Source organism: Gracilinanus agilis, chromosome 4 (genome assembly GCF_016433145.1).
Source record: "Gracilinanus agilis isolate LMUSP501 chromosome 4, AgileGrace, whole genome shotgun sequence".
Lineage (NCBI taxonomy): Eukaryota > Metazoa > Chordata > Mammalia > Didelphimorphia > Didelphidae > Gracilinanus > Gracilinanus agilis.
The window spans coordinates 485,100,208-485,126,556 of NC_058133.1; the positions used below are offsets into that span (position 1 = coordinate 485,100,208).

Here is a 26,349-nt window from a genome sequence, read left to right on the forward strand (position 1 = left end):
GCCAGGCCTAGAGATGGGAGGTCCTAGGTTCAAATCTGGCCTCAGACACTTCCCAGCTGTGTGACCCTGGGCAAGTCACTTGACCCCCATTGCCTACCCTTACCACTCTTCTGCCTTGAAGCCAATACACAATATTGACTCCAAGACGGAAGGTAAGGGTTAAAAGAAAAAAAAAAATTACATAAGATGCTTTTTAAGCAAAGCATTCTCTCTCTGCCACTCCAACTTACTTTGTGTGTATGTACACACATATGGATGGATACCCACATATATGTGTATGTGCATCTAAGTTATGAGGCTCAGAGCAGGTGTTTCTTCCTCTTTAAAGGCTTCTCTGATTTGTTGCTTGTTAGTATTGTTTACTTATAGGAACAGAGAATTTAGAGCAGAAAGAGACTTTAGAGATCATCTAGTCAGACGAATCATATGCATTTGTTGTCATTGTCATCATCCCCATCTTTTTCCTCCTTTTCCTCTCTCCCTCTCCTCTTCCTTCTCCTTCCTCTTCTCCATCCCTATTTGGGGACTTTTTGCATCTCTTCTTTGAAGTAATTTGCTTTTTTGCCCAAGCAGAAGTACCAGATTCATGTACTGGGCAATTATTCCCTTTAGACAAATCCTAAAACTGTAGCTGGTTTTGTCTCCTCTGTGTGTGTGTGTGTGTGTATGTGTGTGTGTGTGTGTGTGTGTGTGTGTGTGCGCATGCGTGCATATGCTTATGAGTCTGTGTCACTGTCCCTCTGACTTCAGAAGAAAGAAAACCTGCTGGTCCCCAGTCTCTGGGACTTTTCTAACCAGGGAGGCTTGTGGTCCCTAACCCCTGGCTGAGTCACTGTTGTTTCTGAAGCAGCAAACTATGATATTAGTGAGTCACTGGATCCGGGCAGGTTTGCTATTTAGGCAGTTGCTGGCTCTAGGGAGATGGGGAATCTGGGGGGAGGGAGGCAGGGGGAGTAGGCTGATTGCCACTGGCCAACGTTGAACACTGTCCCAGAGAGGGCATGGGCAAGTGAAGATGGAGCTGAGCTGAGACTTGAGGGAGTTCCATCTCTCCCACCATCTCCCCAGCTTCCACTTGTAAAGAATCAAGCCAGTTAGTTTTATATTAAGCCACTACATATGCCTGGCACATGAGGGTTTTCTGGAAGAAAGCTGCTTATTCCTTTTCTCCTTTTCTTCTTTTAAACCCTCCTCTTTTTCCTCCTTCCCTCCTCCCCTTAGGACTCAAAACATACTGGTGCTGGGTCCAGGAGACGGGCACACAGCAGGCTCAGAAAGCCTGGCAGAGCCAAGGTCATGGGGCCTGTTGAGCCAGCCCCTGGAGAGTTTAATCCCCTTAGAGACTTGCCTACAGCTGGCTACTCCTCTTTCTGAAATTGGACTCTGGTCAGGAATAGCTCAGTGGCTGCGAGCTGTGGGTTTCCCAGGAGAAGTGTGGGTAGGAAAGAGGTTGTGGGTTTTCAGCAGAAAGGAAGTTGTCTATAGATTTGGTGTTGAGAGCTGGGCTTCTGGGAGTCTTGATTAGGATAGGGTGGAGAGCACTGTCTCCCTGGGTAGCCTCTGAGTGTCTCAGTTATCTTCGTCTTAACATGAGGACTGAAGGACTTGGGAGAAGAACAGTTCTCTGTAATACTCCAGGCTCTTAAGTACAGTGGGGGCAGCTCCACTCAGCTCACAGTGCCAGGCTGTTACTTTCTAGGGGATCAAGCCTCTGTTGTTTGCTGCCCCCCTTCTTCCTGTAGCCCTTCTTCCCCTATCTCACTGGTTATTGACTGCATTCTGGATAGATTCTTTCCATTCCCATTTCTCTTTCTCATATGACATACTCACTCTGTAGAATGAGGCTGCCAGGCTATGCTACTGTCTTTCCACTCAGTTTAGAGCATGCCAAGTTGCTTATTTGAAAGGCGATAAACTAGTCACTTTAATTAATTAATTGACTGATTGATTCGAAACCCTTCCCTTCTGACTCAGAACAGTGTCAAGGGCTAGGCAATGGGGATTAAGTGACTTGCCCAGGGTCACACAGCTAGGAAGTGTCTGAGGCCAGATTTGAACTCAGGTCCTCTGACTTCAGGCCTGGTACTTTACCTGCTGTGCTATCTAGCTGCCCCAGCTAGTCCCTTTATGATGCTGATTCAAGCCTGGCTCTGTCCAAGTGTTAATGGTACTGTCTTCCTTTGGGAGTGGTTCTGGACCCTATAGCTTGGTCCTGCTGTGTGTTTGGAGGAGCTGCCTTAACTTTTCTGTCCCCTCTTCCCACCATCCTCCATGCTCTCAGCCAGCTTATTATTCTTCATCACTAGAATTACCCATGTCTATACTTACCCAGGTCTTGCCCATGGCAAGGAGGGTAGCCTTCTTCCCTGCCTCACCTACTTTAATTTTCTGTCCAGGGTCCTTTGCTTTCTACCTGTTGCTTAGATTCCTAGAGGGGTCCTGATTCAATTCACTTACCCAAATATTCATAAACTTATAAAGCCATATAACTAATGCTAAAAGGGACCTCAGAGGCTACCCACTCTACCCTCTCATTTTACAGAAGGGGAAACTGAGGTCCAGAGAAGCTACAACTTGTTTATGGCATAGTTAAGCATCAGATGTAAGATCAAACCCAAGGCATCTCATGCCAGAGTTGGTTCTTTTTCCATTTTCCCACACCATGTTCTAGGCACTGGGGACTTTTTTTGGGGGGGGTGGCATTCAAGGAAAAAACATTAACTTATCATTTCATTGGTCTTTGAAACTCCCTCTACTAATGCAGATTGACCCCTGTTTTCCAATTTTATAATCTTAGAGAATTAACTGAGCAGCAGAAGGATTTCTCTCAGGTCCCACAGCCAGCATGCCTCAGGGATAGTAGGGTTCCCAAACACTTTGAGACAATCGGGCTACTATGGTAGGACCAAAGACCCTATGGATAAGCTACAGGGGCACCATCTTGCTTGGTGCTATAACAGTGACAAATCGTTTACCTGGATCCAGGAGAAGGGAGTATATGGATTTTGCATTCAAAGAGATTCCAGGAGGTAACCCAACTTTAATTCACTTCATGTAATGATTAGTCTACATTGGAAACATGGTTTTTCCCTTAAACCTCATCTTTCTGTCATAGAATCAATGCTGTGTAGTGGTTCCAAGGCAGAAGAGCAGTAAGGGCTCAGCAAAGGGGGTTAAGTGACTTGCCCAGGGTCACACAGCAAGGAAGAATCTAAGGTCAAGGGTTTAAAAAAAGGGGGAGTGGAGCTTAGTGGTATCAACTCAGTGGATTTAGAAAACCACATATTAACATTATCTATGTTGTATTTTTTTTTTCGCTTGTGTTGTTTAACCTTTCCCAGTTATACTTTAATTTGTTTAGGGCTGCCCTCAAGAGTTTTGTGGCCTGTTGGCTATGAGTTTTAATACCTAGTGTAGAGGGACCAAAACATGTAAAAAGGGATGTTTTAAATGATGGATCTCTTCCAATTCTAAAACCCATGACTCATATCTATCTGTTTTTCTCTGTCAACAAAGATGGGGAGGCAATGAAGGAGAGAGAGCACTGGTAGGTTGTATACCACCCAGATGTCCCTGATGCTCCTCCTTCCAAAGACCAGCTACCCCTTAGGGCTGCCCCAGCAGCCTTGACGTTAGGTTGAGATCATGGAAGCTTTCTGCCTTACTTTAGAAGAGGATAGTGTATGCCAAATGCACCCCACCCTTTCAATTTAATTTCCTAAACATTCAGTGAGCACCTACTATGTGCAAAGGGACTGTGCCAGGTGGTGACTAAAAGGAATGATTGTTCCCAGCCTGACTTCTTTCTGAATGCACCCAATTTTTTTCATGCTTTAGGTTCAGACCCCATCTGCCCACTTCTCTCTGTGTCAGACACCCAGAGTCAATAATGTCAGCCTACCGGAGCTAAAAGAGACTTTTGAGGCTGCCTAGTTTAGATGTTGTCTAGAAAACCAAACTTTTAGAGAAAAGTGGAATAATTTACCCAGGGTTACCCAGATAGTTACCGGCAGTGCTGGGCCTAGACCCAGGACTCCTGGCTCCCAGCCCCATACTCCTTTCACTCCAGCACCTGGGTTGGGGAAAAAGAAAGAGGAACATTTAGAGTATCTAAAGGAGAAAGGGGTGGACAACTAGGAGGGGCCCTGTGTAGAAGTTGGATCAGGAAAAGAGCGATGGGAGAGCTGGAATGTTGGGGGATGGGACATAGGCTTACTAGTCCTGCTTTGCTTCCCAGAGATGGGCTGGTCCCTTAATTTCCTTGCTGATCTCCATAGAAACCCCCCTCTCCAGGCTGACGCAGTTAGCTGCTCAAACCCCTCCTCTGCCTCCCGGAATAGCCAACTATTCTTGTCCTCATGTCTCTCTTCCCTCTCCCTGAGGTCACTGCCTGAGCCAGAGGAGGTAGCATTTGGGAGGGGGCTTCCTGCCAGCCTGGTGCCCAAAGGACTCTATGCTAGCATCAGCTTCCAGAGGGAATATTCCCCTAGTTGCTCTCTGGGGTTCCCCACCTTAATTGCTGAGTCCCCCTCTTCTCTCAGCCTAGAAAACCTAGGGTTCTTGCTTCATGGAGATATATAGAGGTTGTAGAAAGAATAGTTAGTGGCTTTGGAGTCAAAGGACCTGGATTCAAATCTTGCCTTGGACACTTAAGTCATAGCCCTCCTGAGCCACAATTTCCTGCTCTGTAAAAAGAGGTGGTAGAACCAGATGAACTCTGAACACTTTTCTGTCTGCAGACCCTAGGAACCAAGGATACCCCTTCTGACCTCCTCAGTGTGAGAGCCCAGGGAAAAGAGCTTACAGTTGGGAGTCAGCTCCTGCTCTGACTCTTGGGTGGGAAGGTAGAAGGAGATGAATGACATCACTTGGCTTTTTCCCCAAGGTAAAGGTGGTGACCGCTAGATAGAGGGCTAGGCCAAGAGTCAGGAAGTCATCTTGCTGAGTTCAAATCTGGCTTCAGGTACTTACTAGCTATGTGACCCTGGGGAAGTCACTTGACTCTGTTTATCTCAGTTTCCTCCTCTGTCAAATGATCTAGAGAAGGAAATGGCAAACCACTCCAGTATCTTTACCAAGAAAAGGGGTCATGAAGAGTCAGACACAACTTAAAAACAAACAACAAAGCTCAGAAAGATTCTAGTCCAACCCTTTGGCTCAGGATATATGAACTAGAGTCCAGAACACTTGAGTTCAAATTTGGCTTCAGATATTTAATAGTTATATGTCTTGGCAATCTACTTAACCTCTCCACTTCAGTATCCTCAACTGTAAAATGGGAATAATAATATAATCACTTTCCTATGGCCATTGTGAAGATCAAATGAGAAAATATTTGTCAGGTACTTAGCATGGTGCCTGGCACATAGTTGGCTCTTATTAAATAAAAATTTTAAAAATATTTTAATAATTTAATTAATTTAATAAAAATATTTAATAAATAAAAATTATTAAATAGTGATTCCCTTGCTTTCCCCTAATTTTTACAGAGGAGCAAACTGAAGTCTAGAAAAGGGGAAATGAATTGTCTAAAGTCAGACCCTGGGAGCAAGTATTAGAGGATCATTGAGTTAGAGCTGGAAGGGAGCTTAAAATGCCTTCTAACTCAACCACCTAATTTTACAGATGAGGAACTTCATTGGTTAAGGGACTTGCCCAGAGTCACCCAACTAATGAGTGTCTGGGGTCTTTATGACTTTAAAGCCATTGCCCCATACTACCTGACTCTTGGTGTATTTTCCTTCCTTCCTTCCTTCCTTCCTTCTTTCTTTCTTTCCTTCTTCCTTTCCTTCTTTCCTTTTTTCTTTCCTTCTTTCCTTCCTTCTTTCTTTCTTTCTTTCTTTCTTTCTTTCTTTCTTTCTTTCTTTCACCTTTTGATCCAAGTTGTCTGCTGTTTAAAGAAGCCCATCCTTAGGCAAATCCCTAGTAAAGGGAGCTTCCCTACTTGAAATCCTTGGCACCAATGGATGGGCCAGAAAGTTGGGGGTGGAGAGAACCCCACACAAAAGAAACAGTCACATAATCTACATGCCTCATCCTTTTTCTGTTAGGTTAATTCTTATGATTTCTTAGTGACCACACATGGATAGCCTTCATTTCTTTACTAGCTTCTTTTTCATTAGCTGGGGTGAGGCATGAGGGAATGGAAGGTGGGTTTTGTTTTCTAAGAGTGCTTCCTGTGGACAAAGGGAAGTAGTGGTGGTGAAGGCAGCACGGCAGATCCAAAGGGAGGAAGGCATCAGCCTGGCCTACCCAGCATAGAGCCAGAGTAGGATCTGTCCAAGGTTCTGGCCTTGCACAGTTTGGGACAGGTAGACCTCACCAAAAAACTCTCTGGCATCACCATAGGTATTGGATTTCTTTAGGGAAGCATTCAGTCAGTGACATAGACCCAAAATGGACTTCAGAGGGCCATCTAGTCCTATTCCTCCATTCTACATAGGAGTAAACTGAGGCCTAGAGAAGGGAAATGGCTTGCCCAAGGTCACTTTGCTATTATGGGATCCAGGCAGGATTTGAACCTGGATCTTTGCCCATGGTCCTATAACCAGGAAATAAGCAATATGAACCCAAATCTTCCCAACTCTAAGGTCCATACTCTCTCCACTATAATAGTGGTGGGCAACCTTTTGAGCTTGGTGTGTCAAAATTTGCCAAAAAACCAAGCATAACTCGGGTGGTGTGTCACTTCGAGAAAAAAAACATAATTTTGAAATATTTATAGTTTAAATAACAAAAATGTATAATTGTAATCTATAATTATATTGAATAAACCAAAATAGGTAAATTAATATAGGTAGAATTGTCATCTATAGTGCCCAGAGTGTCTACAGTACACTAGAGCAGATGTTTCATTCTTGGCTCGTGGCCCCTTATTTCTCTGTATGCGGCTGCGTATCATCGAAAATGGCTACACATGCCAGTGTTGACACATGTGCCATAGGTTTGCCATCACTGCACTATAACATGCTACCTTTTCACTTATTGTTCTTTCTGGTCCTGAACTGTGATTCCTAGGGTGATGCAGACTCCCTAAGCCAATGCAAATCCCAACTGTTCTATGCAATTTATGGCTTTAGGGAGCTGCCTGGGGCAGTCTGTATTAAAAGATGAGACTTATCTTCCTGACTTGGAGGCTGGCTCTTTCTCTAGTGTGCCAAGATGCCCCTTTTATTTATTGCCATGTTTCTGGGTTGTATCACCCCACTAAAATATAAGCTCCTTAAGGGAGGACTTACTGATTTTGTTTGTATAGTACTGCCCTCCCCCTCAGTCTCCACTGCCCAGTGCAATGCCCTACATACAGTAAGTGTTTAAGAAATGCATGTTGGATGACAATGAGCAGAGCTCTAGATCTTGCTATCGTATGACCTTGGGCAAGAAAATTAAGCTTCCAGCCAGAGTTCTCATTTCCCCATTTGTAAAATGGAGAAGCTAATTCCTTTGACCCACCCTTCCCTCTGGGGCATCCTTGAGGATACCTCCCATAGATGACACAGGTCCTGACCCCTCAGGGGCAGGGTAATCATTGCTAGGGACAATAAAGGCAAAGGGAATGCCATTTCTGACTACATCAGCAGGTGCGGCCTGGGGGAATAAGCCTCAGTGACCTTGTGGCTCCAGCTCTGCTTTCCAGGTGTAGAATGCCGCCCTTGTGTCTGTGGATGGGCAAGCATGTGGCAGAGGGAGACTTGTCCAGTGCCGCCAGGTTTAGACCAGCCAGATTAGCTGAGGGTGTTATCTTCTTTGGATATCTGAGGGTGCTATCTACTGAGGAGATCTGGATGTGATTGTAGCAGCCACCTGCTTCCTTCTTCATGCCAGCATGAGCGGCTTCAAGGCTGCCTCCTTACTGCTAGTCTCAGATGCCCTGATGCTCAGAGATATCACAGATTGGCTGTCTGCCTGCCAACTAGAGAGAGTTCTTGGTAATTTTTTAGGTCCTTTAATGAGCTCCAAGAGATCAAGCTAAAAATTGTTTATGATTTTTAGTCTCTGCTGTGTGTTTTTCTTTCTTTCTGCCTCTGTCTCTCTTTCTCAGTTCCTGTCTGCATCTCTCAGTCTCTGACTCTGTGTCTTTCTAGGGTTCTGACTGTTTGTGTATCTCTAAATCCTTAGAGATCTGTCTTTCTTAGTCTGGATTTCTCCCCTTTCCCTTTCCCTTCTCCCTCTCCCTTCTCCCTTCTCCCTTCTCCCTTCTCCCTTCTCCCTTCTCCCTTCTCCCTTCTCCCTTCTCCCTTCTCCCTTCCTTCTCCCTTCTCCCTTCTCTCTCTCTCTCTCTCTCTCTCTCTCTCTCTCTCTCTGCCCCCTCTCTGTCTCTCTGCCCTTTCCTCCCTCTCTTCTACCCCAATTCCCTGGAGGTAGCTAGTGGCACAGTAGATAGAGCAGTCACCCTGGAATCAGGAGGACCTGAGTTCTAAAGGCCTTTCTGACTATATTGAGTGACAGAATGTGTAGTAGAGAGAGTGTTGGTCAAAAGACCTAGGGTCAATTCTTACCTCTGATGCTTACTAGGTATGTGATCATAGGCAAGTGACTAAACCTCTCTCAGGCTTAGTTTCCTCATTTGTAAAATAAGGGGGTTGGATTTGATGATCTTAATATCTCTTTGAACTCTAAATCTATGATCCTGTGAACATGCAGGAAGGGGCAGGGGAGGATATCATTAGGGAAGAGGCTGATACCTGGAATGTCTCCATCAGACACTATTTACTTTAGAGTCCCCAGCAGGCTGGAGTTTGTTTTATTGAAAAGAAAGGCTCACCAGGGCTAAAGGCCCTCAGCAGTCTCACCAGATTAAGGTTGGAGGGATTTGTCCATTAAACAAAGGAATTTCACTCTTAATGAGAGGAACACAGTAGATACATACAGTCCCAATCAAGAAAGTCAACAGACAGTCCAGCCTCCTCTGAGACCCAGGCAGGGCCAGATACTCCAGGAATTTAGGTTTTTCACTAACAATCAAGGGTGAGCTAACTTGGGATATTTGTTTGGGAGTCAGAAGGTCCTGAGTCTGAATATCACCTTTGCCTTGAACCTTTCTCTGATTTCCTTCCTTCCTTCCTTCCTTCCTTCCTTCCTTCCTTCCTTCCTTCCTTCCTATTTTCCTACCTTCCTTCCCTTCCTTCATTCCCCACCCCCTTCTCTTCACCCTATCCTTCTCCCTTTCCCCCATCCTTGGTCTATAGTCAGCTCTATGGAAGGCAGTAGAAAGAACTTTGAATTTGGCTTCAGAAAACCTCCTTGAGCTTCTGCTTCTATAACAATTGTAGCACCTACTTGACAGAGTTATTGTAAGACTCAAATGAGATGTTTGTGGAGAACTTAATAAACTTTACGGGGCTAATATTTGTGTCATTCATCATTAGTATTATTACTCCTGTATGGTCCCTTCTCTCCCAACTTTGCCACTTCCATTGACTCAAGTGTATAGAAAGAGTAGCAATTTTTTTCTTTTTGTTTTTTTTTTTCAGTTATTGCAAGGAGCCTGCCACTTTACACAAACATAAACCATGGAGTCAAAGCTCAACAAATGCCCTTTCATGTACTGATTGCCCTTATCAAGGCAAAAGCTTTTGTTTAAACAGACAAACCATCAGCCTTGGGAACTGATGGCTAGACAGAAGCACCCTACTTGAATTTGCTTATTTGTGTGTGTGTGTGTGTGTGTGTGTGTGTTCATTCTCTCTCTCTCTCTCTCTCTCTCTCTCTCTCTCTCTCTCTCTCTCTCTCTCTCTCTCTCTCTCTCTCTCTCCCCCTCAATGTTAGCCTTAAGGATCTTCAGGTGTGAAATAGGATCTTTGATCTAGAGATGGAAGTGACTTTAGAAATGATCTAGTCCAACCTCCTCGTTTTTACCAGGAGGAAACGAAGTGACTTGTTCAGACAAGTAGCAACATTAGAATCTAGGTCTTTTGATCCAAACTCCTCTTTATTTAGCATACATAGTTAGTGAATGTGCCAGATCTGGCTTCATTACCAGGGAATATTTGTCAGTGTCAGTGAAACATAGATTTAGAGCGGAAAGGGACCCTAGAAATCAGCTTGTCCAACCTTTTTTGTTTTTTCTCCAAATAAGAGATGGGAGGAGAGGGCAGCAGTCAGGGATTTGTTGGAGGTCATAGGCTCCTACATAAGATTATAGGAGGTAAACTGCAGAAACCCACTTCATCTGTTTCTGAATCCAGTCTCCTTGGCACCATTGATACCTTTCAAAGTTTACACAGATATAAACGCACTGATGAAATCTTTTTTTTTTTTTTGCTTGTTCTACTTGATCATTTGTTTGGCTTATAAAGATGATCACAATGTTGTTTTTGGCCTTTGTCAAGTCGTTGCCACAGCTTCCTAAGTATAGGCCCTACCTGATATCAGAGACAGCTCAGATTGGCAAAATTAAGAGCCAGGTAGATACTTGACCTAACCTGCCCCTCCTCTGTTGCCCCCTACAATAACATGGTCCTGGTCTGTGATTTCACCTTCCTTCTCTTCACAATAAAAAAATTAAATTCAATAATAGAGCCAAAAATTGATTTTATTTGCATTTTAGCAGAACTCTTTCAACAACATAAAAAGAACTGAGCTAAGAAACTAATAAACAGGGCAGCTAGAGCACCAAGCCTGGAGATGGGAGGTCTGGGTTCAAATGTGACCTCAGACACTTCTTAGCTGTGTGACCTTGGGCAAGTTATTTAATGCCCATTGCCTAGCCTTTGCCACTCTTCTGTCTTAGAATGAATACTAAGACAGGAAGGAAGGAAGGAAGGAAGGAAGGAAGGAAGGAAGGAAGGAAGGAAGGAAGGAAGGAAGGAAGGAAGGAAGGAAAAAAGATTTTAAGTAGGAAAAAAAATTCTTTAGAGGAAGAAGCTAGTTAGATGACTTACCTCCTATCCACATCCAGATAATATTTGTGAAGTGCCTAGTACAATGTCTGACACATAGTAGGCTCTGTATAAAGGGTTCTTCTTTCCCTCTATTCTGTCCTTTCCATCTCTTCTTTTTCTCTCTATGGAGAAATCAAGAAAAAGAAAATTTGTTATAAATATGTAGCAGGAAGTGGATACCAGGTTTTGTCATGAATCCTCTGGAATTAAGACTGGCCAGTGTGTTGATTAGAGTTTGTCGGGCTTTCAAGGTTAATACAGGTATGTTAAAGAAGTAAAAAACTGGTTTTGCATAAAGTTAGTGTTTTATAAAGTTTTTGAGGGAAAGTAACGGGAACAGGAGAAAGTTCATTGCTAATAGGATTGGGGAAGAGTTCATGGAGGATACAGCATTTGGTTGGCTGGGTAGCATCTGTCAAATCCTTTAACTTTCCTAAACCTTGAGGGTTGTTAAATTGTTTCAGTGTTGGGCAAATTAAGAGAGTTGGAAGTTGGCAGACCTACCTGGGATTCTCACTTCGCAGAGGTGGTGAAACCAGTTCACTCATCTTGTTCCATTTTCAGTATCATCAAGAAAAGTTGAAAAAAAATCATTTTTGACTCATAAATTTCTCCAGTGAGGGAGTCGGATTGAATGATTTCTCACATTCCTTGTAGCTCTGACATTCTGTGATTCACCGTTTCATTAACCTTAGGCACATGACATTTGAGCCTTCTCTTTTGGGGGGAAGCAAATGTTACCTGGCATTCCTCAGTTCAGTCTGAAAGGGTCAAATAGTACAGTCAAAGGGACCCTGGACGGGGTAGCTAAATAGCTCAGTGAATAGAGAGCCAGGCCTGGACTTGGGTTCGACTCTGGCCTCAGACACTTTCTAACTGTGTGACCCTGGGCAAGTCACTTAACCCCATTTACTTAGCCCTTGCCCTTCTGTCTTAGGGTCAGGGTTGGAAACAAATTTAGGGTTTAGAAATTACTAGGACAGAATGTAAAAGTTAAAAAAAAAAAGAAAAAAGAAAAGAAAGAACTCTGGATTGGGAGTCAGAGGAATCAAGATTCAAATCCTAATCTGATTGCTTACAATTTGTGTGATCTTTCACAAGCTACTTCATATCCTTGAGCCTCAATTTTCTCATCTGTAAAATGAGGGCATTGGACTAAATGACCTCTGAGGACCTTCCAATTGTAAATCTGTTAATCTGCTTAGTTCTGAGTGTAAGAAGATGGATCAATACCCAAAGGGGTCTTGAGCTAAGGAGATGGGATTATAGGATTATGGGACCTTAGATATTGGACTGGAGGGGATTAAAGAAGACCAACTATCTCATTTTGCAGAGGAGGAGAACGAGGGTCAGAGTGGCAATGACTTGCCCAAGATCACTGACTTGCCAAGGAAGCCTGATGCTCTCTCCACTGAGCCACCTAACTACATTCTTGCCCTGGATCTCTTACTACCCATGTAACTTTTAGCAAGATCCCTCTCGGCTAATTTCCTCATCTATAAAATAAGGAGGTTGCAGAGAAAAAGAACCTCTATATACAGAAAGACTTATGGCAGCTATTTTTGTTGTGGCAAAGGACTAGAAACCACCAGGGGGTTCATCAGTTGAGGAATGGCTGAACAAATGATGAAGGAAATGGATATTATTGTGAAGTAAAAAATAATAAACTGGGGGAAGACTTGTATGAAGCAATGCTGAGTGAAGTGAGTAGAACTTGGACAATAATTCATACAATAGCAATAACACTGGAAAGATAACTTTGAAAGATTTAAGAACAATGATTAAAGCAATGACTGACGATGATTCCAGAGGACCAGTGACCGAACAGGAGACTTTCTCCTCACAGAGAAGTGAAAGATGTACAGTTCAGAATAAGATAAACATTTTTGGAGGGGACCAATGTAGGGTTTTTTGTTTCTTTTGCTTGATTATGCATTTTTGCAAGGGTTTTGTTTTCATTTTTCTGATAGGGAAGGGGAAAAATACTTATTCATTTTAAAAATTAAATTAATAAAATAAAATATGAGAGTTGAGCTAGGTGACTTTTAGGGGTTATTTGCAGTATATTTAAATCTATAGTTTGCAGTTTGAATCTATAGTTTTGTGATTCTAAATATAAAAAGAGTAGGAAGAAGGGCCACTGGGTGGCTTAGTGGGTTGAGAGCCAGGCCTAGAGACGGGAGGTCATGGGTTCAAATCTGGTTTCAAATACTTCCTAGCTGTGTGACTTTGGGCAAGTCACTTAACCCCCACTGCCCAGCCCTTACTGCTATTCTGCTTTGGAACCAATACACAGTATTGATTCTAAGACAAAATTTCGGTAAAGGTACAAAAAAATCATTCATGTTTGTGTAGTTGTGTATGTTTTCTTGACTACTTTTTTCCTCATTATGACAACCCTGTGATGTAGGTAGTACAAGTTTTATTATATCTGTTTTGCAGATGAGGAAAACAAGGTTCAGGATAGGTGAAGGGACTTGCCCCAAATCATACACCTATTTTATTTAGTAACATGGAAATGTTATGCAACTGTAGGAAATTTGGGGGCAAGCCCAAGGGGACTTCTGGCATGCCTCATAGCACAGTGGTAGGCAGTAAGTTTTTTCATTTCCTCCAGCTGAGCTCAAATCTCATTTCAGACACTTACTAACTGTGTGACTCTGGCCCAGGCACTTCACCAAACTGAGCCTCTGTTTCCTCATATGTAAAATGAGAGATTTGGACTTGATGGCCTCTAAGATACCTTCTGACACTAAAACTTCATCTTGTGAAGTGTTCCTCCCTCCCTTTGCTGAGATAGGGGACTCTGAATGTGGGATATTGTATTTACACTCAGATTTGGATGGCAGAGTACTTAGTTTTGTGAAACTCTTTCCTTCCTTCCTTCCTTCTTTCTTTCCTTCCTTCCTTCCTTCCTTCCTTCCTTCCTTCCTTCCTTCCTTCCTTCCTTCCTTCCCTTAGTCACCAGGATTAGCTGCTAGGGAAAGGAAATAAAAACCCAATTGGAAATGAAGATGATGGAAACACCAAAAAATATTGTTTATATTTTTTAAAAATTCTCTTTTCCTTTAAGAAAAAAGCTCAAGTATCACCTCCACGAAGCCTTCCCAGATTCAGGTTTTGGAGGAAAGTTATCTCTGTCTTCTTCTGTTTCTCACTGCATTTTGTCTGGGCTTTTGTTTCACCTTATCACATTCTGCCTTGTATCACATCACATCCTACCTTGTCTATATACATTTCTTACCTTTGCTTCTCCCTATGAGACCAGAAACTCCTTGAGAGTAGGCACTGGGGGGACAGTTAAGTGGTTCATTGGAATGAGAGACAGACCTAGAGACTAGGGATCCTGGGTTCAAATCTGACCTCATACCCTTTCTAGCTGTGTGACCCTGGGAGAGCCACAATCCCCTATTATTTAACTGCCCCTGTACCATCTTGGAACCAACAAACAGTACTGGTTTTAAGATAGAAGGTAAGGGCTTTAAAAAAAAAAAAGAAGAGAAGAAGAAAGAGTCAGCACTGGACATGTTTTCATCTTCCCACATCAGCACCTAGAACAGCGAGTGCCTTATCTAATAGTAGATTCTAGATAAATGTAGTTTAATTGGTTCCCTACCCTTTCCCGATGGATCATGGGGTTGTGGTGGTGATGATTAGTTAGGGGTGATGGAATATTGAGGAGAGGGGGGTCAGAATTACCTGAATTGTTCCTCCTTTTTGATAGGAGACCATGATCAACTTTACAGACTTTGTGTCTCTGATGGGACTGCTCAGGGCAAGACGACTCCTTAAACTTATTTCTTGTGACCTGAATCCCAATCTGCTATCGACTTTCTCTTACCCCCCATCAAAAGATGGAACAACTATGAATACCTCCTTTAATGAGGTGGAAACTGGGCTGATCCTCTTCAAGGAGGTAATTGCTCATGCATCCTACCTAATGCAAGCTACAGTGTCTTTTTTTAAAAACATTTATTAATATTTATTTTTTAGAAAAGTTAACATGGTTACATAATTCATGCTCTTACTTTCCCCTTCACCCCACCATGGCTGATGCGTATTTCCACTGGTTTTAACATGTGTCATTGATCAAGACCTATTTCCAAATTGTTGATAGTTGCATTGGTGTGGTAGTTTCGAGTCTACACCCCCAATCATGTCCGCCTTAACCCATGTGTTCAAGCAGTTTTTTTCTTCTGTTTCCTCTCCTGTAGTTCTTCCTCTGAATGTGGATAGCATTTTTTTCCATAAGTCCCTCAGAATTGTCCTGGGTCATTGCATTGCTGCTAGTACAGACATCCATTACATTCGATTTTACCAGTGTATCAGTCTCTGTGTACAATGTTCTTCTGGCTCTTCTGGCACCCCCAATCCCCTTGCATCAAGCCCATATCTACCCTTGCCTAGCTTTTACCAGCTCTGTTTCTCATTCTGTCCTCTGAGGCCAAGCAGAAAAATCTTTCCTTAGACCAGGAGTTCCTAACTTTTAATCAGGTCGATGTCAGGGCAGGGGCCCATGAACCCAGATGGGGGGAAAATGGCATTTTCCCTTTTCGCTGATCCCTGAAATTTACCCTTTCCTTCATTTATCTCAAAAACATTCTTTTGAAAAGGATCAGGATAATTCACCAGAATGCAAAAGGGGTCCATGACAATAAAAAAGTTAAGAATCCTGAGCTTCAATGCAGAACATTGCCAGAAATTTTGAAGCCATAGAAAACATGTTTGTATTTTCCCCCTTGGGGAGAAAATAAAAGGTCAGTTTAGCAAAGTTTTGAGATGCATGAGGCCTTTTAACAAAATCATCCTGTTAGGTACCTCAGGGCAGAAATTGGATTCTGTAAAGTGTAAATGACTCATAAAATGACACTGTGTGTTCAGGGGAGTTAGCTTCAAAGCATAGTTTGTTTGGGCAGTGGTGACAAATCTGATTGAATTTACTTTGGAATATTTTATTTGATGTTGGTTGCCAATATAGCTGCTGGAGACAGATTTATTGAACACACTGGGCATTTCTTCATTTCTGTCATTTCAGGAGAAGTAGAGAAAATGTGAGTGGAAGAAACTATTGTGGTAGTTCAGTAGGAGATGATGGCTGTTTTCCAAAAATAGTTTCCACCATGGTGGGCCATAGTATCTTACAGGCTCCTACTTAAAAGACATTTAACAGGGGCAGCTAGATGACACAGTGGATATAGCACCTGACTTGAGTTGGGAGGACCTGGATTCAAATCTAGCCTTAGATACTTTCTAGATTTGTGACCCTGGGCAAATTATGTAACTCCATTTGCCTACCCCTTGCTCATCTGTCTTAGAAGTATTACTAAGACAGAAAGTAAGAGCTTTATTTTTTAAAACAAAAGGCATTTGATAAGAAAAGATTTTCAATTAAATGATTTACCTCTAATTAACAGGCATTTATTAAATACCTACTTATTTTATGTGACTCTGGGTGAGTCACTTAACCCCAATTCTCTAGCCCTTACCACTCTTCTGTCTTAGAAACTGATTTCAAGACAGAAGGTAAGGACTGAAAAAAACCAAAACAATACAACAACCTACTTTGTGCCAGCATTTCTCTGGAGATAGAGAGACAAAAATGCAATAGACCTTGCCTTAAAGGAGTTTATATTCTACAGATAGATGGATAAGTAAATGCAAAGTTTAGAGTTATCTGAAAGAGGATGATGAGTACCAATAACTTGCTGGAATAAGTGGTATCTGAGCTAAATATTGAGGAGAAGGAAAGGTTTCTAAAAAGTGGAGGTAAGGAAAGATAGCATGATAGGAATAATGGACATCCTGTACAAAGGCTGGGTGGTGGGAGATTAGAATGTCTTGTATAGAGAAAAGCACTTTGTCTAGAATAGAGAATGCATGAAATAAAGTAATAGAAAATAAAAAGGAAGTGCTCCCCACCAAAGTTTTGGCATTGGTTTAGTATCAGAAACAGATAAGATTTTGTCAATAGTTACAATACTAAAAAATGAGTCGTTCCTGGATACTTTGCCACTGCACTCTAAGGATCATGGGTCTTTTCTATCTGACCTGCAGCTGAAATTGGCCATAAGAGTTGTCTTCCTTATCAGAATGTGAGTTCCTTGAGGGTGATCTGTCTCTCTGCTTTTTTATTTGCATCCTCAGCCCTTAACATGTTAATAGGCCAGAGTTGAGACTTCCAGAAGTAAAGTGACCTACCCAAGTAGGGCAAGCAGTGGCTTGCTTGGGATTCAGTCCCAAGTCAATAATAAAGTCAACCATTAAATTTTTATTAAGCATCCACTATGCACCAATCACTGTGCTAAGTGCTGTTCTCTTCGAATCCAATGATGTTTCACCTACATAGTGTTTGACCATAGACTGTTGGGAGTTGGAAAGAACTAGAGAAATCATCTACTCCCTCCCTTCTCCCATTTGTTAGATGAAGGGAGTTCTTGTGGGCCGTAATGGTCTGCAACTTTATTTGCAACAGCTCAGATTTCAGAAAACAGAAAGTTGGCAAGGGTGGCAAGCCAACTTTTCTCCTCTTTCATATGTTAATAACAGCTGACCTTTATAGAGCATTTTACACATGTTATGTTATTTGAGCCTCTCTAAAACCCTGGGAAGAAGATGTTGCAGGTGTCAGCATTCCCATTCTACAGGGAAGACTACTGATACTCACAGAAGTAAAGTGGTTTGTCCATGTTCACATGGTGAGGAAGTGTCAAAGATAGGATCTGAACCCAGGTCTTTCTGAGATTAAGACTAGCGCCCTCCTCTATGCTACCTTGGCTTTTTTTATTTGAGAAAGACTTTGAGAGAGCATTTTTTTTGTACCCATAGAGAATAGAAGGTTCTGAAGTAGCTGAATCAGAGGTCATTGGTCTTACCATTGCAGGAAAGTTATCTGTGGCAGCATCTCCAACCACAGGTCCTAAATGGTCTTGTTGGTGCCCAAGAGAATGCTGGTTACTTTTGGAAAACCCCCATGCCCAGCTTGATGATGTGGGCTGCTAGTCTTGTTATATGGTCACCAGGAGCTTCCAAGTCATTTTCCGCCTCTCATTCCCTTCTTGCTCCCAAAGGTTCTGCTGCAGTGGGAATTTGCCAACAAGACAGTTCATCTCATTTCTAAAAATAAAGCCTCTCAGTGCTTTCTCTTCTTGTAAGTGGAAATCCACTGAGGGTCTCTAAAACAGTTGATCTTCTCTGGTCCTTTTCCAAACAAAAGGGCACTAAATGATTATGGGTGAATTCAGGTGCTTTGGAGTTTTACACAAAGAGAATTTTGGAAGCCATTGGTGAGAGGGGCAGCTAGTTGGCTTAGGAGATAGAGCCAGGCCTGGAGGGAGGGAAGCTTGGCTTCAAACTGGACTCAGACACCTCCTAATTGTATGACCCTGGGCAAGTCACTTAACTCCCATTGCCTAGCCCTTACCACTCTTCTGCCTTGGAACCAATACTCAGGATTTATTCTAAGACAGAAGGTAAGGATTAAAAAAAAAAGTCACTGATTGTGAAGGGAGTCCTAGGATTATAGATTAAAGACTGGAAAGGAACTCAGATGTCCTCTGGTCTACCATGACACTATCTCTAGTCTATCAGAGAAAAAACCAAACAAGGGACATATTTCTTTCATGTTAGAGAGGAGAAGGGGATACTAAGACAGAATCTTGGATACATTGTCAAACATGGTTTCTGTATTGGATGGTTTTGCTTGATTTTTCTTTCTCGCAAGGGAAGGATGGAAAATGACTATGATGTAAAATCAAAAGGCATTAATAAGACATTTTTTTGAAGTCATGGGATAATCAGACTAGAGATAAAAAGAACCTCAGAGGCACCATCTGGTTCAATCCCTTCTTTTCACAGATGAAGAAAAGATAGTTAAATGACTTAATCAAGAACACACTGATAGCATCAGTGACAGGATTAAAAACCAAATTCTTTGACTCCAGAGACCATTTCCCCCTCACTTGTTGTCTAACCTTGTAATTTTATAGATGAGGAAATTCAGGCAAAGAGAGAGAAACTCATTCAGAACTACAAAGGTAATAATAGCAAACTTAAAAAAAAATCTTTACCTTCTGTCTTAGTAGCAACTCTAAGACATAGGGGCAAAGCTGGGCAAACAGGTTTAAGTGACTTGCCAAGGATTACACTGCTAAGAAGTATCTGAGGCAAGATTTCAACTCAAGATTTCAATCCTCTCAACTCTGGACCTGGCTCTCTAACCACTGGCCACCTAGCTGCCTCTCAAACATTTCTTTTCTGTCAAAAACAAAATGTTGAGGATATTAAAAAAAAAGACAGGAAGAAATAGTTCTTGCCTTCAGGGAGCTTACATCCTCATGAAAGCGATAATATGTAAATAACTAGATATATACAAAGGGAAACTTACAAAGAGATATATACAAAATAGATACAAAATAACCTTAGGGGGCAATTGCTTGCAGTTGGGAGGACCAAGAAGGGCCTCCAAGGGGAAATTGGTTACTTTTGAGCTAAGTTTTAAAGGAAACCATGTAATTTCAAGACACAGAGGCGAGAAGGGGAAGCACTCAAAGCATGAGAGAGACCCAGTGCAAAGAAACTGAGATGGGATAATGAGTAAGAGTAACATTTAAGCCTGAAAAGACAGGCAGTCACTCAATAAACATTTAAGCATCTAATGTGTCCCAAGCAGTGGGGATACAAAGGCAAGAGATAGCTCTTGTTCTCAAGTTCACAGTTATGTGATGGAATTGTTGCTGTTTAATTTTTTTGGCCCTGTCTGACTCTTCAGGACTCCTTTTCTTGGCAAAGACCCTCAAATGGTTTGCCTTTCCCCTCTCCAGTCCACTTGGCAGATGCAGAACCTGAGGTAAACAAGGTTTAGTGACTTGCCCCTGCTCACAAAGTTAGTACGTGTCTGAAGTTGGATTTGAACTCAGGATGATGGGTTTTCCAGACTCCAGACCCATTCCTCTATCCACTATGCCACCAAACTGCCCCAAATGAGGGAGATAATACACAACTATGGACAAAGATGCTTTAGCTAAACTAAATGGGAGATAATCAACAGAAGGAAGGTGCTAGAATTAAAAGGGATTGAGAAAGGTTTCCTCTAGAAGGTGAGATTTTATCTGGGATTTTGAGGGGAGCCAGAAGGCAGAGAAGAAGAGGGAGAGTATAACAGGCATGAGGGACAGCTTGAGAAAATGTCGGAAGTTGAGAGTGGCTTGTTCAAGGAAAAGAAAGAGGGCCAGTGTAACTGGGTCTCAGAGTCTCTCCCTCAAAGGGAGATGTAAGGTGTAAGAAGACTGGAAAGGTGGCAGGGGAGATGATTATGAAGGGGTTTGAACGCTTAAGGATGAAGAGCTTTAAATGTCAACATAAATGAACTTATATTTGATCCTCTAGGTCCTAGGGAGCTCTGGGAATTTATTGAGCAGAATAATGACATAGTCAAATGTCAGCTTTAGGAAAATCACTCTGGCAGCTAAGTAGCAAATGGACTGGAAGGGAGATACAGAGTGACCAGTAAGGAGGCTAATGTAGTAGTCTATGTGAGAAGAAATGACTCCCTGAACCAAGATGGCGGTCTTGGTTATGGCTTTTGGAGTGGAGAGAAGGGTGTATAGGAGAGATATAGAGATAGGAATGATAAGTCTTGTATTTCCAAATCTGGCTTTCTTTCTATGACACCAAATGGATTGCATGAAATATCTATATCATTTTTACCTGCGTTTAATTATTTTGTCATTCTCAAATTTTAAAAAATGCTCTTAACGTTTACTTTTCGAGGGGGAAAAGTGGACACAGGAAATCAGAGGAAATATCCTACAATCACTTCCCCCCCCCACATCATTGATTTTTCTTCACCCACCCATAACCCTGATGGGCATTCACCCTTCTGATTCAGCTGCTGTTTTCTGGAGAAAGTAGGCGTGGGGGCAGGGATGGGAGGTGGTGGTACAGAGTTCTCTGTCTGCTTCCCCAGACAGGCAGCTGCTTCTGGGTAGGGGCCAACTTAGCTACCAGCTGCCCTTGCCACTCAAGGCCAGCCAGAGGGAGTGGAAGTTCATCCCTTGGTCTCCGGTCAGCCACCCTCTTTTTTGTGGAGCTGTGACTTTCTGGAGCTGGGGGTGGCCACCAGAAGGGGCATCTCCTACCCGCCCCAGGTCCGAGGCTGCCCAGGAGACGTCGTCCAACTACCCACAGACTTTCTTTTCTTTTCTCTCTTTATCCTCTCCCAGAAGATCTCCGGGGAGCTCACACTGGATGCTTTGCTGGAGATGAACGAATCGAAGGTGAAGGAGACCATGAGGTATTGCGGTTCCAGTGCCGATGAGGTCAGCCGCATACATTACGCCCTCTCCTGCCTCCGGAAAGGGACCGGCTTAGGTAGGGCTTCCTTTGCCTTTCTAAGGTGGGCTTGTAACTGAAGCTCTCCCTAGCCACCCACCCACTCTCTTCTATAACTCGGGGCTCTTGGAAGAGGACGGGCCCGGAATGAGCGTGCTTGGGGCTTCTCTAAAAGGGTTGGAACCTGCTCCTTACTGCTCCACAAAGAGGGTGAGGGTGGCCAAGATGATGAGATCTGAGTGACTCATTTTTCTTTTGATTTGAAACCACATGGACTGTTTTCTGTTGGTTTTTTCCTTGTTGGGGAGGGATATTATTGGGATGGGGTGAATGGAGCAGGGGGAACATGATTACAATTTAGAGATCATTCTGTCTAGGAAGTATGGGATCGGTTCTGTTGTTCATGAAGCCTTGAGTTTATGATTTATCATCCAATTATTACTTTAGAGCTGGAAGGGACCTTAGAGGCCATCTAGTCCCACTCCTCCATTTTACAGATGAGGAAACTGAGGCCCAGGGAGGGGAGTGACTTGCCCAACTTCACAGCAGGTAGTAAGTGGCAGAGTCAGGATTTGAATCCAGGTTCTCTGACTCCAAGTCATGTCTGTCTATCTGTCTTCCTTTCTGTCTGTCTTCCTTTCTGGCTGGCTGTCTATCTATCTACTTACTTAACCTGAACTAATCTTTTGTAGACTTCATGAATGATTTTTTTTTCCACTTCTGGAGATCATCTGTGATGAGCTTTAATACCTAGGCCAAGGAATTTCCCCCACGGTCCAGCTGCTGTGTGCTCAGGGAACTCATGTCCCCATTTTCAGAGAAGGAGACTGAGGCTCAATAAGGTGAATTACTTTGCCCCAGGGTCACATGGGAGACAGTGTGGTAAAATGGAAAGAGGTCTGGATTTGGAGTTAAAGGACCCAAGTTTCCAGCTCTAGAATCCAGACCTCCTAGCCTGGTTCAGTGCCTTTAAGTCCTCTTGTCCAAATTCCCACCTGGCTGAGGGCGAGAGCAGTCGTCTGCCTGTGGGCTGGGGACGTCCCCACTTAGAGCCAAGGAGGGTCTTTCAAGCTTAGGATTCCATCACTGACCAGAGGGTTCAGCGAGGCAGCTAGCCTCCCGCCATATGAACCTTAGAGGGCTACGTAAAGTCAGGTTGCTAGTCTGACTTTTTCTGCTTCGGACAGAGAATAAAGGATAGAATTAGGGGATTTTTAGACCCAGAAAGGACCTTGGATATCATCTGGTCCAATCCCCTCATTTTACAGAAAAGGAAACGAAGATCTAGAGAGCAGAAGGGACTTATCGAAGATTGTACAGCTAGGAAACAGACCCAGGCTCTCTGAACCCAAATCCAGGGTCGTTCTGTTGGGCCAACACCCTGAAGAAATGTGTGTATTAAAATATTTATCTATTGAAATCCTCCAAGGGGATTTGCTGTGGAAATGACCACTTTGGGACTCTCGAGCGGCCCAGTGGAGCCTGCCTTTTCAGATATGAATTTTCTAAATTCTGTATTCTTTCAACTTGGATTTTCTCCAAGCCGGGCTCACCGGTGCCTCACACCCCCCAGATTCCCTTTACTAACCTCTTATGGATCTGTCTCAGGGATTTGCTTCCTCACGTCCCCTCCGTCTGCTCCCAAACTCTGCTAAATAATTTGACTGAGTCACGGAGTGGGAAGAGACCTGGTTTCTAGCCCTGGGCAAGCTCCTTTCCCTCCCTGGGCCTCAGCCTTCTCCTCTGTCAAAGGACAGGGTTGGACTAACAGGATAGCTAAGGTGCCTTCCAGCTCTGACGTTCTATGGGTCTATGATCTGACCCCCTGGGCCCACAGGTGGGGAGCCAAAGGATGACCCAGCATGGAGCCCGCTGGAAGCCCGGCACGAGAGTGGCTCAGGACCTCCCTCGGACACCCTTTCCCCAGCTGGCTTGACCTGGACTCCTGGGGCCTCCCAGCTCAGTAAAGGCATCAGCAGCCAGCAGCCCCGCTCCGTCTCAGTGTCTGCCCTTCCCACAGCGTCGGATGCTCTGCCCCTGGGCCAGGGGCTCTCTGGTTATGGCGAGGGCCTCTCGGACAGTTACGTTTCCCTGCATCACGGCGGCAGGCTCACTCCTCGGACCCCGCACAGCTTCATCACCCCCCCCACCACGCCTCAGCTGCGACGGCAGCACAAGCTGAAGCCCCCCCGGACGCCACCCCCGCCCAGCCGCAAAGTTTTCCAATTGCTTCCCAACTTCCCAACCCTTACCAGGAGCAAATCCCACGAATCCCAGCTTGGAAACAGAATCGACGAGGTGCCTTCCATCAAGTAAGTGTCTCTGGGGAGGGCTTGGAGTCTGCAGTTGGGGGTTCAAGTGCTAACTCTGGGCCATACCAGCTGTGCAACCCTGGGCAAAGGGCTTCACCTCTCTTAGCTCAGTTTTCTTATCTCGAAAATGGGAACAATAGTACGTGCATTCCCCATGTCACAGGTGGGTGAGAATCCGGTAAGATAAGGGCTAAAGTTTAGTTGAAGGGTGTAATGCTAGGCTGGGTCTTGGGTTCCCTTCTTGGTTTAGATGTCACATCTAAGTCAGGCCTGATCCAGAGCCCCAAAGTTTTCTATGTCTTAGTTTCCCAATCTGTAGAATGGGAATGGTTCCCTAGGCCACTAGGTGGATAGAGAGCCTCAGTTGGTGGCCTTAGACTCTTTGTTGGCAGAAATATGGATAATACTATTATAGGATAATTATTATAATAATAATTATTATATATTATATTATAATATATCATATAATTAAGAAGAGTCAGGGAAGTCTTCCTGAAGGAAGTAATATTTTAGCTGGGTTTTGAAGGATCACAGAATAAGGGGGTGATCAGTCCAACTTCACCATTTTATAGAAAAGGAAACTGAGCTCCAAACACATTAGGGATATCCCTAACACCTAATATCTGGAATATAGTAGGTGCTTAATAAATGCTTGTTGAGGGACAGCTAAGTGGCTCAGTGGCTAAAGAGTTAATTAGTTAGATGGATGGATGGATAGATAGATAGATATCTAGAAAGATAGATAGATGGATGGATAGGTAGATGGAGAGATAGATAGATAGGTAGGTGGATGGATGGATGGATGGATGGATAGATAGATAGATAGATAGATAGATAGATAGATAGATAGATAGATAGATAGATAGATAGATGCTTGTTGATGGATTGATTGCCCTAGGTCACACTGGTGGTAAATGAGACAAAGTCAAGATTTGAATTTGTCTTCCAATTGGGGCAAGGAGGTGGCACAACATTGGGTTTGGACACGTCTTCCTGAGCCTTGGACACTTCCTAACTGTGTAACCCTGGCCAAGTCACTTCACCCTGTTTGCCTCAGTTTCCTTATCTCTGAAATGAGTGGGAGAGGGAAATGACAAAATGCTCCAGTAGCTTTGCCAAGAAAACTCCAGATGGGGCCATGGACCATCAGACACAAGTGAAACAAATCAACAAAGCAAAGCTTCTGATTCTAAACCTCTTTGGAGATGTAGTAAGTGGCAAAGCCAGAATCTGAAACAAGATGTCTAGGTTCNAGAGAGAGAGAGAGAGAGAGAGAGAGAGAGAGAGAGAGAGAGAGAGTTAGATGGAAAGTGATCTCTGAGAGGAGAAGACATTAGCAGCTGGTGGTCTGGGAAATCGTGGCGCTGGTGGAATTCAAACTGAGTCTTGAAGGCAGCCAGGAGGCCAAGGTAAGAAGGGAGTGCCTTCCAGGTGCAGAGCCTGGCTGGAGCCGGCCCTTGACCCAGGTCTTAGAGCTCTAATTCCATTAAGCCAGGCTGCCTCTGCTGGTATCATTTTCTCCTGAAGAAAGGCCTGGGTAATCTTACACCGAGCAGGAGCTTGGTCCCCTGGAGGACAGGACTTTTTTCTCAACAATTGTGGGGAGGAAGAGCCAGCTGAAGCCAGGATGGAGAATCCTAACTTGCCCTCAGTATTTGTTACTGGTCAGATGCTGCTGCTGGGCTGCTTAGTAGGTTAGAAAGCTAAGTAAACACAGTAAATGAATAAATGAATCAATTGCCCTGTTTCTTATAAGAGGGTGTGACGAAGTGTGAGCTCAGGGGTTCTAAGATGCAGGCATGGACATATCCTGGGTCTAGAGTGGCTCAGTTGGCATTATCTGGCCATGCCCTTTGTCCTGGAGGTAGAGACTAAGCTGTATCTTGAGAGAAATGGGTGTGGGGTAGAACTGCATGCCACCCACCTGGGTGGGGCTCAGGAGAGCTTCTGTTCTAAGAGAATTCTTACCAGTGAACTTAATTTGTCCTTCTGCCATCCCTGAGACCAAGAGAGGGACAGGGATGTTTCTCCCTGTTTAAAGTTACAGAGTGTAATTAAAACTTCAGATTAGCATATGATGAGTGACAGAGCATGGCCAAATGGGTAGAGCTGACTTCAGAGTTTAGAAAACCGAGGTTCAAAAGCTACCTCTGACCTATACTGTCTATGTGACTTTAGGTAAGTCACTTAACTTCTGAGGCCCCAGGTAGCCCTTGAAGATTATAACTGGCAGAATAGCTGCCAATCTGTACCAGTAGAGTGAGCTTCTTACCTGAAACTCACTTAATACGGAACCAATTTTTAAAAATATGAGAGAGAGACAGACAGACACACAGACACACAGACAGACACACAGACACAGACACAGACAGACAGACAGAGAGAGACAGAGAGAGAGACACAGAGAGAGAAAGAAACAGAGAGAGACAGAGAGAGACAGAGAGACAGAGAGAGAGAGAACAAATTAAAGATTTAGCTTGATATAGGTTCTTGGCATTGGTTCTCAAAGTATGGTTCAGGGACCCCTGGTGGTTCCCAAGACCCTTTTGAGTCATCAAAGAGGCCCAAATGCTTTTTAATAATAATCCTGGGATGTTTTAATTTCTAATGTGATCATTTTCATATCCCATATAAGTGAAAGTCTTTTAGGGCCCTCAATCATTTTTAAGAGTATAAAGGGGGCAGCTGGGTAGCTCAGTGGGTTGAAAGCCAGATCTAGAGATGGGAGGTCCTAGGTTCAAATCTGGCCTCAGACACTTCCTAACTGTGTGACCCTGGACAAGTCATTTTACCCCTATTGCCTAACCCTTAGCATTCTTCTGCCT

At 43.5% G+C, this 26,349-nt stretch overlaps 1 protein-coding gene across 1 annotated transcript in view; it reads left to right on the forward strand.

The window, feature by feature from the left end:
• Positions 1 to 26,349, forward strand: part of KSR1 (kinase suppressor of ras 1) — a 242,482-nt gene that overhangs the window by 163,426 nt on the left and 52,707 nt on the right. Inside the window, exons 3-4 of the mRNA XM_044675581.1 lie at positions 21,104 to 21,251; positions 23,050 to 23,524. Of these exons, the coding sequence (XP_044531516.1) occupies positions 21,104 to 21,251; positions 23,050 to 23,524 (623 nt within the window). The remainder of the gene's footprint in view (positions 1 to 21,103; positions 21,252 to 23,049; positions 23,525 to 26,349) is intronic.